Source organism: Desmodus rotundus, chromosome 9 (genome assembly GCF_022682495.2).
Source record: "Desmodus rotundus isolate HL8 chromosome 9, HLdesRot8A.1, whole genome shotgun sequence".
Taxonomy (NCBI): domain Eukaryota; kingdom Metazoa; phylum Chordata; class Mammalia; order Chiroptera; family Phyllostomidae; genus Desmodus; species Desmodus rotundus.
Window position 1 is genome coordinate 40,303,053 of NC_071395.1, and position 12,377 is coordinate 40,315,429.

Consider the following 12,377-nt stretch of genomic DNA (forward strand, 5'->3'; position numbering starts at 1 on the left):
AGCAAGCCAGGCCTTCCTCTCCAGCTGCCAGGAAGCACTGGGCCAGTTCCTCGGAAAGCCTGGGGGCTGAGCAGGCCAGCATTCTGGGGCTGCCTAAATCACTGTACCTGACAGGAGGCGGCTGGTGAGGATGTTGAGTCTCTCTTCTTGTTGCTGCCATGGGCCCCTGTCCTTCAGGCTCTGGGTGGCCTGTCACCTACCTGTCAGATGGGGACAAAGCTCTGGGGCCAGGCCATCTGGGACGCTCTGCTCCAATGCATGGGAATTTGGAGCTGGGCAGTGTGTGGGCCCTGGGTGTGTGTTCCACGTGCTGTTGGCTTTGGAGAAAGGCCCAGACAGGGGGTGCCCTGCGCCCAGCACCGTCCCGGCTCCCACCTGCAGGCTCCTGTGCCCCAACGCCCTCTCCCTGCTTTAAGACCCACCCAGCTGATGCCTGTGGCTCTGTGGGGGAACAAGATGCTTAATCTGCTCCCCTCCTCACTGCCTCCCGAATCCAACCCGAGTCTCCCTGGCTGGAGCTGGCCTGTCAGGTACCCTGGAGAGCAGGGGAGGAGACACACATGCATGAACATACACAGAATTTTATTTAAGGGGTATTTCCACCTGCCCAAGGTTGAGGGAGGCAGTGGGGCTCACACCTTGGGCTCTGCAAACACCTTCCAGTCCTCCAGCTGGCCCATCTTGACCAGGGATGCCGCTATGCCCATGTACATGCAGGCGGCAGCTCCAATCCCGTAGCTGTGAGCTGTGAGGGCAAAGAGGGCAAGGTCAGGCACCCTGGGGCCCTTGCCCACTCCTCCCTCGAGGGATTAAGTCACTTGACCCTCCGACTTTGAAGGTTCAATTGGAAATATGCAGAGAGAGGCAGGAATACAGGCTGTCAGGACCAGGGGCAGGGAGACATTCCAGCTGCTGAGCAGATGTCATGTTGGTGGGTCTCAGCCTGTGCCTTGGCCATAGGCACTAGGCCTTGTGTCCGCCCCACGGTTCGAGAACCAAGGAGCAGGTTGCTCCTGGTCGCCGGAAGCTGCCGCCAAGGACAGGGTTCTGCTTGCTGTGTATGGGGCTCATCATCCTTCACAGGCTTGGGGATGTATGTTAAACCCAGACCTCACCCAAGGTCTCAAAGCAAAGGCAGGATGGTGTGGGCTGCCCCCTCTGTGGCGCCCTCCCTCCCTGCCTGGCACCTTCCACTGAGCTGGGCCAGGGCAGCTGATCTGCCTGTGGCCTCTGAGGCGGTGGGAGGCGGGAAGAGCAGGTGGCTCCACCATGCCAGGCTGGCCTGGGTCAGCCCACTCACACTAGGGAGCCATGCTCTGCTGGGTCCCAGGTGACCTCTGGCCACCTCAGTCCCCTCTCTGAGCCCTAGTCCCTGCATCTGCATGTGGGGACGATGAGAACAGACCCCACCAGGCTGTATGTTCAGTCAACCAGGGCTGTGGGCACTGGGGAGAGGGGTGGCAGTGCAAGACCCAGCACCTTCTCCGTGCTCACGGGCTGGTGGCAGAAACTGGCAGTTCCCTCAAATTCTCTGAGAAAGTGCAGCAGGCAAAGGAGGGGAATATGGGGGTGCGGGTGGGGGTCCTAGATTGTACGCAGAGAAGTCGGTGAGACAGGGAACTGTATTGGCATCTGGTGGAAGGACGTTCAAGCAGAGGGAACAGCTTGTGCGAGGGCCCTGGGGCACGATGGCGCCTGCTGTGTTGGAGGAGCCAGGCGGACGCCTGCGTGGCTGCAGCAGACTGAGCAAGGGAGAGAAAGGGACGGGGGGAGGGCTTGGTGAGGTGAGTGTGCAGTGGGTGCATGAGCAGCAGCAGCTGCTACTGTTGCTGAACTGGCTGGTGGCCGAGGTTCAAAAGCACTGGGAGCTTTCATCTGCTGGAGCAGGTGTCCTCCACACCCGGCACTGCCTCGCCCCTGGTCCACAACGGGACACAGAGCGAGGAGGGTCAGTGGAGGGCAGGGTTGGGGAGCTCACTCACTGCGTGCTCCTAGGGTCAGGCCTCCGGCACAGCCTCCAATGAAGTAGTTCAGGGGGTCATCAGGCTTTTCGCGGACCTGGGCACTGACACAGGAGGCAATGCCAAACATGGCACCAATGGCAGCTGTGGAGCAGACGGGAAGGGTGGGCACTGAGTCAGGGGCCCAGAGAGGCAGGACAGCCAGGCCAGTGCCAGGAAGGATCCTGAGGAGAAGCAAGATGCCCCCCAGGCTCACTCACCTGCGGTAAACGTGTACCGTCCAGTCCTGGCCACTCCCTCCAGGAAGGAGCCAGGAGGGTTGAGTGCGACGCTGTAGGCGGAGGTGATCAGGCCTGTAGAACGAGAGGGGTACCAGGTGGCTCAGACTTGGGCCTCGGCGCTGAGTGGCCCTGGCTGGGGAGCGGGACCACTGCCGCCTCACAAACCCTCTCTCCTTTGGTCCCCATGGTGCCCGCAAGAGGGCTCAGCTGGGATGGGAACGTGGGTCTGCCGTTGCAGAGCCCGGGCTCTCACCCTGCCCCAGCCTTCGCTCCTACGGCCTGGCCAGGCCAGCTCTGGCAGAGGGCCTGCCTAGGTCCCCGTCACCCTCATGGGCCCACCACAGGGCACCAGCCCAGCATGCGGAGGACATGAAGATGGGGCTGGGGCCTCCATGGTCAGGGGGCCCCCCAGCTGAGAGCAGGCACAGCTGCCGTAGCTGCGCCCCCAGAGCCCCTGGCACCCAGGCTCTGCTCCCATCAAAGGCTCTGTTCTCCTGTGGGCCTGGGGCTTCCTGGCCCTATCCTCCTCGGCAAAGGCATGGCTCCTGGAACCACCAACCCCTCCTCATCACCACCCACGGCCCCTTCCCCTGGAAGGGCAGCTCCAGCCTGGGCCTGTCCCTCACAATAGGCTGGCTGCCCACACCCGCTTGGCCTCGACACTGCCATCAGCCTTTCCATCTCTGCCACTGCCTGGCCACCCTGACCCTGACACTGGCTTTTACGCATGAGGAGCCCGAGCAGGGGCTGGGCCTGAAGTTGAGTGCCAGTGGGTGGCAAGGACCACGACGACGTCTGGGGCATCCGGAGTGAGCACTGGTATGGGCCAACGTGCGGGTCTGGGGTGAGGCTCAGGCCGGGGCAGGCCTTCGGGCAGCCTCTCCCGCCAGACCCTCCTCAGGAAATGGCCAGATGAGGGCCTACCTGGCTGATTGCTTATTACCAGACCGACCAACACAGGGCCCCCCACCCTCCAGCTGACCCTGCTCAGGGCAACAACACACCTCTCCTCTCCCTACTGACCCCCAGCATTGTCTAGTCACCAGGAGGGACCTCTTGGGCCAGCCCATTCCATCCCAGACAAAACAGAATTGTCACCTGCCAGGTGGCATGCACAGCCACTGCCCCCCTCACCGTCCTCAGGGCCCAAGGGAGCTTAGTAACCTTGTATCTGTTGCTTCATGGGAGGGGAGCGGCCTCAGAAAGGCAGAGGGACTTGCCTGAGGTCACCAAGTAGAGCAATCTGGAAGCCAGGTGGGTCCCTAGGGCCATGGCCTAGCCCTCACGGCAGCCCTGGGGAGCGGGCTTCACCCCAGTCTCCAAGCCTCCAGCTTCTCGGGTCCCACCCATGGGGCCTTCCAGGCTGAGCAGTGCCTCCCACCACAGCCTGGGCTTGGACTCAGTTCACTGGAGTCGCTGTGGGAGACTTCTCACTCTGGACTGTGGGGTTAATCTTCAGAGCCACTGTGAGAAGGCCCCGGACTGCCACCTCACTTCCAGATGGGTAAACCGCAGCCCAGGGACGACCGGAAAAGAGCCACATATAAAGAGGGCCCTAGTACACCTTCGGTGCACACAATGTTACACGTCACACTTGTCCACTACAGAAAAAAAGAGGGCTCTCGTGCTCGGCACCTGTCCACAGACCCCCCAAATCTCATTTTCCCCAGTAGGTCTCATGATGAACCTGTGTCCCATTTGCGCTCAGAGAGGCTAGAGGCTGGGCACGGGGAGCGGGGCCCAGCTGCTGCAGCTCAGCACTTCCTTCCAGGCACTGCGTTCCGAGCATGGTCCCCCACCCCTTGCACAGATTAATCAGAGGGGCTCCCAGTTCTGCCTGGGACCTACTGAGTCTTGATCTCAGGAGCTGGGCCAGGAATGAGGGTCTTAGGATCCCCTGAAGGGGAACTACCAACAAGAGTCAGCGATGTCCCCAAACTCAGTCATACAGTGAGCCCTGGGGGGCAACCCCATCCCATATGCCTGTGGTCCTGGCTATGCCGGGCACAGAGAGTGCCCCTACCATCCTACAGACCCTTAGAAGCCCTTGAACTGGGAGCGAATGACCCGAGAGCCCCCTGATTAAGCACAAGTCAAGACTGCCATAACCCAACTCTCCTCCAGCAAGTCATCCAGTATGGTGACCTGCCGCCGTCCATCCCTGCAGGACCCGGCTCGATCCTCAGGTGCTGCGACCCCCAGCACACGAGGCTCTCTGACTCAGACCTTTCCCAGCCCCCCACTGCCCCCTCCCCAACCATCGGCCTGCCCCCGGCTTCCTCTCAGCCTCCCACTGTGACCTCAGGACACAGGGTACCTTCATTTATTCATTCATCTATTTACAGTTACTGTGTGCCATCCTTCATTCATTCCTTAGTTACTGTGTACCCACATCCACCCATTCTTTCAGTTACCCAGGACCCCGGTCCATTCATCACCCTCTTCACAAATAGTTACTGTGCACCCACAACCATTCATTCAAAAATTCATTCGCTCACATAGTTACTGTGTGCCCTGATTCATTCATTCATTCATAGTTACTGTATCCCTTCCTTCCAAAACAGTTACAGTGGACCTTCAAGGTGCTGGGCTCTGCTAGCAGCAGGGCTCCCTCCCCGGGGCTAAGCAGCTCAGGAAAGCCAAACTTGAAACCTGTCCTCTTGCCAGGGCTGAGGGGAGGTAGGGAACGAAGGAGTGGGCAGGTGAAGGAGGGCCCAGGAGCATGTTTGAGCCAAGTTTTGCGTATTTAACGGTGTTGGCCAGTGAGAGCAGCCCCCCCCCCCCCCGCAACACCGGAACTGACGTCCTTCTCGGTTTCAAAACCCCCTGAAGCAGCGATTGCTGTGGCAGGCACACTGTGCGCTCCAAAGATTTTTGAAACATGCAATACCTGACTGTTCAGTCAGGGGCACCGATCTCTTTCCCCTTAGACAGTCAAATTAAAAAATGACAACAGCCAGCCAACACAGCAACAGCTGTCTGGTGTGAATGAATCAAAATTATACTTTTTTTTTTTTTTGCCAGTCCAGCAAAAAATGTATTTTTTGGTGTGCCACCCATGAAAAAGGTTGAAAATCGCTGCCATAAACCATCCACTTCTTCAAACCTTCTCCCTGAAAGCCCCCGCACCCCTCGGCAGATCCCCTCCTGCTTCAATTTCCTGAGACGTAACCTTGACCCTTCAGGAATTAGCCAATGTCAGCGTCTCCCCACAAGCATTCCCCAGAATAACTTTTCCTGCAGTGACCCGACCCCATGCTGAACAGCTTGCCAGGGCCAAGTGCCCCCATGGCGATCCCACCGCACACCCTGAACTGTCCAGTGAGCTGCCATTCCAGCAGGCTCTACAGAACCCATCCCCTGGGACTCCCCTGTCAGCCCTTTCTCCTCACCACCCTCCAGAAGGGCCCCTGTGTGCACATTCCTTGCCCCAGTCCCCCTCCCCCCCCCTGCCCCCCCAGGAGATCAGCAGACCTGGATTTGCAGCCTGGTTTCAAAAGACCCCGGGGCAGTTAATACACCTCCTCAACCTTCAGTTTCCACCTCTGAGAAATGGAGATGATAACGGTCTCACCAAATATGCAGATAAGGACAGTGATTATTAATTAAGTGATTAATTGATTAAGTGATTAAGTGATTAAGCCTACCCAAGTGCAAAGGCTTCCTAGGGGAGGCTCAGTTTCTGCCACGCCATTTCAGGCGATGGTGGCCAAAACCATCATGTCTATATCTGAGAGACACTGAGAATGAAAACGGACCGGAAGGAGCAAGACTCAGGGGTCTCCCCTGAAGGGGAGTGGCAGTGCTGTGGGTCCCCTCACACCCCAAAGGCTTGTCTTATCATAGTCCCTGGACTCGCTTCACCAACGATCTCCTTAGCACCCCTAGGATCCCTCTGGTGGGCCCAATAAAACATCAGGTGTCCCTGACCACCCAACTCTTCTGGATCCTATAAAGACCTCATCCCACTCCAGAACTTTCTCAAATTTCTATACCTCCCTCAGTAATAACCAGTAATATCCCAGTAATAACCCATATCCTCCAGCTCCTTTGACCCCGATAATGTCCCTGTCCCACTCCACGAGTTCCAAAGAGCCAACTCCAGCACCTAGACCGCTTCTCATAACCCCAGTGGCTGGCCTGTAACATGTATCACGACCTCCAGGCGCCCTGCAACCCCACCAGACCGCCCCCCGGCCCCTCCCAAAACGTCTCACACACAAGAGCTCCCCACGACCGCCCCAGACACCCCGTCTAGGGTCACGTACTGCCCCGCGTGATTCCCAGCTCCGATGTGACCCTCTTGGATAGCTCCCGCTGACCCTAGGACCTCCCAGCGCCTTCTGAATTAGTCCGAACCCTACAAAGTCTATTTCACACAGGAGCTCCCCAACGTCTCAGGGCCTCCCCAGAAGCCCTGACAACAACCATATGCCCCCCACCTCTAGGTCCCCAACTCCTCAGGCCACCCTCGGATAGCTCCCAGTGACCCTATGACCTCCCTGCACCTTCCGCCCTCGGGGCCGGGTAGCCGGCGCTCACCAACAGCACCACTGATACTGGTGCTCACGTAGGCCTTGCGGTGACACTCCGTGCCGTCCGGGATGTCCCAATACCGCTGAACAAACGCCCGTGCCATGGCTACACACACCGACCGGGTAACTACACAACCCGCAGCCCTCTGCGGCCAAGGGCAGCCACTCGCTATCGCGAGACTTCCTCGGCTGCGCGCGCAGCATCCCTTGAGGATGGGCTCGCAACAAGTGTGCAACTTTATTGAGTGCCGCTACCGTGGATACGGGCTGCGCGCACGCGCCGAGTTCGGCACAAGCATAAAGGAAGAGCGCGTGTACCTCCAATCGATTTCTGGAGGGGAAAAATGAGGCCAAGTAGGATCAGTGAAGGCAGATTTCACTAGTTCTAGCTCAGAAGGTCCTAGGTTAGGAATGATCTGACTCCGGGAGGTGGGGCCTAACCTAGGGGCTGCACTACAATAGGTACTAGGTATCGCCAGGCACAGATTAGGGCTAGGACGGGACGGTACTGAGCTTGATAGGAGCAAGAGGTAAGTATGGGGCACAGCGGGAATGTGGCCCCTTCTAGCGCCAGACCCTGTGGGGGCGTGGTCACACGCTGTGGTCACTCCCCAAGTCGGAATCTGAACCGCGTGTGATTATTTTGGGGCGTGGCCAGGATCGTGGGCGGGGCTTAACGGGAAAGGGACCAACCCTAGAGCTAAGATCTTAGAGGGACGTGGCCTGTACCCAATTTGTGGCTTGTCCAACTCCTGCGCCAGAGGAAGTACGGGACTACGCTTGGGGGCGTGGCAAAGACCAGAGACATCATTTACAGGGGACTTGACTAACCCAGAGCTGTACGATTGCCTAAGGGATGTGGACAGGGCCAATCGTGTGGATCTGGGAGAAGCGCGACCGACTCCGGAGACGTGGTCAGGTTTCGGTTGTAGAATCCAGACCAGTCCTGGTCTTAGCTCCTGAGCAGGGCGACCAATCCCATTGCCAGGGCCTGAACAGAGCCTGTCGCGGGAGGAGAAGATTGGGCCCAAGGGGCGGAGTTTCGAGATGCCGGAACCAGTCAGAGTGTTTGGGCTTGAGGAGGGCACCACCCTGTCGGCTGCGGCCAATCCCGCGGAGGTTCTGAGCCTCCCTCTGGGGGCGTGGCTCTTCCGCGCGGCTGGGGCCTGAACTACCACGGGGCCATGTCCGCGCCGCCGCCCCTGCAGATCCGCGAGGCAAATGCGCACCTGGTGGCCGTGCATCGGCGCGTTGCGGAGCTGGAGGCGCGGCTGGACGCGGCGGAGCGCACGGTGCGCGCCCAGGCCGAGCGCCTGACCCACCATGACCGGGAACTGCGCGCCGCCCTGGACGAGCTGGGCTGCGCCAAGGACCGGTGAGGCCCGGGGCCCGCCAGGTGAACTTCTAGGAGGAGGTGGCGGGAGACGTAGTCGAGATTAGAAAGGGAACCCTGCCAGGAGCTGGACTACTGGAGGAATTGAAAAAACAAACACCAAAAATCCTTGAATTAGTTACCAGTATATAAAGAGATGTCACACACGTGTGGATTTTTAACTTACAAGTTTCCCACAAGGCAAAATCAGCTGGTACTGAGTGGTGCAGGGACCACCGACCTCCTGGAGCAGATATCGGGAGCCAAGGCAGGTGCTTGAACGGAGGAGGATGTGATGTATCGGAGGTTTTGAAGAGTCACTCTAGCAGTTGACAATTGAAAGGGATGAGAAAAGTGCCCAAGGAGGTACTTGGGCCCAGGTGGGAAACAATTCAGAGCTGGTTGGATTCATTTATTTATACTGAGCACCTACTGTGTGCCAGACACTGCCGGGTACTAGGCTGCGTCTACACAGCTCTGCCTTTAGGCAGACACATCTCTACGTGGTTACAACATGGGGTGATCCTGGTTGTGATAAAGCACGTAGGATTCTGAGAGGACGCAGACGGAAGGCTTCCTGGAGGAGGAGCCATCTAAGCTGAACAAAACAGGAAAAGATGTAGGGGAAGAGGGAACTGCAGGAAGAGCTGGGGAAGCAGAACCATGAGTTTGTGCATCGTATACAACAGACGTCATTCTGGAGGCTGGGAAGTCCAATACCAAGGCATTGGCAAAATTCAGTTCCTGGTGAGGACTCTTTCCTGGCTTCCAGATGGTCACCTTGTTGTGTGCTCATGGGCAGGGGTGGGAGAGCTGGGGAGGGGGGAGAGTCTCTTCTTATGAGCGCCAATCTCATCATAAGGATCCCAACCTCGAGACCTCATTCAACCTTACCTTCCAAAGGCCCCCACCTTCAAATATCACAGAAATTCAGCATAGGAATTTGGGGAGGACACAACCATGATAATATGGGGAGGCCTTGAGGCAGTGGTGAGAAGCATCACCTTTATCCTGACAACGATGGGGAGCAGAAGCCTCAGAGGTCACGATTAGGGAGAGGAACCCCTCTGGTCCCCTGGTACCATTACTACCAAGTTTTGTTTTCCTGCCAGTGAGATTGCGGCTCTCCAGGAGCAGCTGCTGACCTCCGAGGCCACTGTCCACAGCCTGCAGGCTACCGTTCACCAGAGGGACAAGCTCATCAAGCAGCTGCAGCCCCGGGCCGAGCTGCTGCAGGACATGTGCCGCTGGCGGCCACCCCTGGCTGGGCTGCTTGCAGCCCTGGCTGGGGCTGAGCGCCTGGGTCCCCTGCCAGCCAGTGACCCTGGCCACCCACTGTCTGGCGAGTCCAGTTTACTCCTTGCCAACAGCACTGGGGAGGAGGAGGGGGACAGGGACCACCTCCAGCCAGCAGTGTTTGGGACCACAGTGTGAGCCCCAGAGATTGCAGAATGGAGACAGAGTCTGCCTGTGGAGACTTTCCACTGCTGTGGGTGTCCTGGGGTGAGGAAGGGGTGTGTCATCGCTGTGCCAGAGGGAAACCCCTGCGGAGCCATAATCCCTTCTAAGCTTCAGACCTGCTAAAAAGTCACAGGTTTCTAAGGGGCAGCCTGCAGACCAAATGAAAAATGTTTATCCCAGCCATTTTTTAAAAAACTTTGAACCAATTATCCTTGTTGAAAAGTTGGTGACGTTTACACACAAAAATCTGGATATCCGGCTTCAGACTTGGCCATGCCTGCCTGGATCTGAACCCAGAATACCCTCTTTAGCCAGATTGTGAATTATTAATCAGTGCCCTCATCTCTCTTCGGGCCAGATGTCTGGGCCCTGGAGCATCTCTCTCTGGTAGGGGCAGATGACATAAAGTTCCACATTATTAGACTTTTTCTCACCCCCCCACCCCCCCACCCTGATTTTTGTTCTTCCTGAAGAAAAGAATCCTCCATCCCAGGCTAAAACTTTTTCTTACTCCATCCCAGACCAGAATTAAGAGCTTCAAGCTCCATAACATTTGCATTAGTTATTTCGAAGACAAACTTTTAATCCTAGATGTTCTTTTCCTAACTCTGCCCTATACCCCCAACCTTTAACCCAGAGACGCTGGCCACCAGCCCGCTGCCCAGGAAAACTCAGGCATCCCTTAACCTTTTCTTGATCGCGTGCTGCCTCAGGGCCTTTACATTGGCTGCTCCCTCTGCCTGGAATGCTCTTCGCCCAGGTGTCACATGACTGATTCCTTGTCACTCAGGTCTTTGCTTTGATGGCACCTCCTCAGAAAGGCCTTCCCTTGACTACCTGAGTTACTCCCCATCCCCGGTCACTACCATTGCGATTATTTTTCTTCATGGACCTTCTCACCATCAGAATGTAAGCTCCATGAGGGCAGGGTTTTTCTGTCACCAGAGCCTGGTGCACCCCAGGCCCTGGCAGGAACAGGATGGGTCTGCAGGCCCTGAAGGGAGTTGGGTCCCCAGCACTTCTGATGAGCCCCTGCCCCACCCCAACTAGTCCAGCTTTTGTAGTAGGCAGTTGGCTCCTTTTTTATAGTCCCCAGAGAATCTATTTTTTTAACTCCTTTTTTCTATACTGCCCTCTCTTGGCCTGAGACATTCAGGCAGTTTTGCTTTTTATCAAACCAGGGGACCCCCATGCCTTTCTTAACCCACTCAAGTGCCCAGCCTGAGCTGTTTCCCCACCTCCTTACTCAGGAAATTGTCACACCAGGAACTGCCGAGGGGCGGGGCCTATTTCAGCCTGGAAAGGCTGGCGTCCATCAACATCCCTGGATGGAGCCGGCTGTGGGCCTGGCATCGAACACTGATCCCTCCGTGTGTAACAATAGACCCATTTTTCTCCTCTGGATGAATAAGAAAGCGGGGCTGTTTGTCTGAGGGAAAGCAGGCTGGGGCCTGTCGGTTCAAGAATAAATGGGGTGATTTGTCCGCCTTGGTCCTTCCTCCTTTCTTCCACGTGAGGGGGCTGGAGAGGTGGCCCCTGCATGGGTTGTGGTCCAGGGAGCAGCCCTGGCGGCCAGGGGCTTGTCATAGTCACTGGAGCTTGTGCCAGGGGCAGTCTACACACACAACTGTGTCTAATCTTTGCAGCCACCCATGGACACAGGCCTGCCCCATTTCACAGCCGGGACAGTGAGGCTCAAAGGCGAAGTGAAAAGGCCTCTGGGTCAGGAGGGCCTGGGCCACTACCAGTTTATGGAGGAGCTACTGTTAAAGGTGTCAAACAGCTACAATAATTGTGGTTAGAGTTTACATTTTCTATAGAAAAAGAACAATCGATGACTGTAACACTTGCTAAAATAAAAAATGCAATGCATTATTCCTCTGCCTACCCAGAGAATTTTGGACAATAAGCCACTGGAATTTGTGCAGCAGAATGGCACTGTGGCTTCTCAGAGTCGACAGTGTGACATCGGCTGTGGCTTGAGTTGCAGCGCTGGGTCGGTCATCACCCGTGACGTGTCTGTCGGCAGCAGAGACTCCTGACCACGCCACTGTGCTGCGTGCGAGACCAAGCTTTGAGAACCTCTGATGATCCCTGGGTCTGTGTAGGTGGGGAGGTCCCCACGTGGGAACCACATTTTCAGTCCTGGGAGATCAACGTTCTTTTTGATCCTGCTGGTTAGTATAATGCTCACAGCTGGCAAAGTTGTCCAAAGTCTGGATTGAAGGCTTTCTGTGAGGGTGGCCTTGGTTCCTCTTGAAGTATATCACAGGGGTCAGGGCCACTTCTCTGTTCAGTGCTGCAGCCCCCCCTCCCACCCCTCTGCCCCCCGGCTCACCAGCTTGTCACAAACAAGCCCATCCAATGTTTGAGAGCTGAAAACCAAACCACCGAAAGACTCATACAACAAGAAACACCATAACTGGCCCCTAAATAACCATCAGAAACCGCTTTGTGGGACTTTACTCTGCTGTGTCCTGGCTCAGTCAGCACTGGCCTCAGGATCTTCCATTGATGTGGGCCTGGGCCACCTCCAGTCCTTTTGAACTCAAATCCCTCAGCAGCTTTGGCTGCTGCCCTGTGAAAAGGGGTAGGGGACCTGTCTCAGGTCACACAGGAACTGGGCCTTGAGCCTCCTTCCATCCAGGACACCATGGCCCCGGCAGGGCTGTGGCTCACCCCTCCTCACTGTGACCAGAAAGAGACCCCACTGCCCACACTGGGCCCAGGCCTGGACACTGCAGTGCCTGGTGTGAGCAGCACGGTG

General features: G+C 57.0%; 2 protein-coding genes across 2 annotated transcripts; one reads left to right on the forward strand and one right to left on the reverse strand.

Moving 5' to 3' along the window:
• Positions 1-561: 561 nt before the first annotated feature.
• On the reverse strand, positions 562-6,957 carry NDUFA11 (NADH:ubiquinone oxidoreductase subunit A11). Its single transcript, XM_024569002.3, has 4 exons — positions 6,785-6,957; positions 2,222-2,314; positions 1,983-2,105; positions 562-745 (listed from the first exon to the last, which is right to left on the reverse strand). The coding sequence occupies exons 1-4, from the start codon at positions 6,879-6,881 to the stop codon at positions 633-635; spliced, it is 426 nt and encodes a 141-aa protein (XP_024424770.1). The 5' UTR covers positions 6,882-6,957; the 3' UTR covers positions 562-632.
• Positions 6,958-7,042: 85 nt separating this feature from the next.
• Positions 7,043-11,485, forward strand: VMAC (vimentin type intermediate filament associated coiled-coil protein). Its single transcript, XM_024569272.3, has 3 exons — positions 7,043-7,307; positions 7,766-8,152; positions 9,262-11,485. Exons 2-3 carry the CDS (start codon positions 7,962-7,964, stop codon positions 9,581-9,583), a joined length of 513 nt encoding a protein of 170 aa, XP_024425040.2. The 5' UTR covers positions 7,043-7,307; positions 7,766-7,961; the 3' UTR covers positions 9,584-11,485.
• Positions 11,486-12,377: the final 892 nt, after the last annotated feature.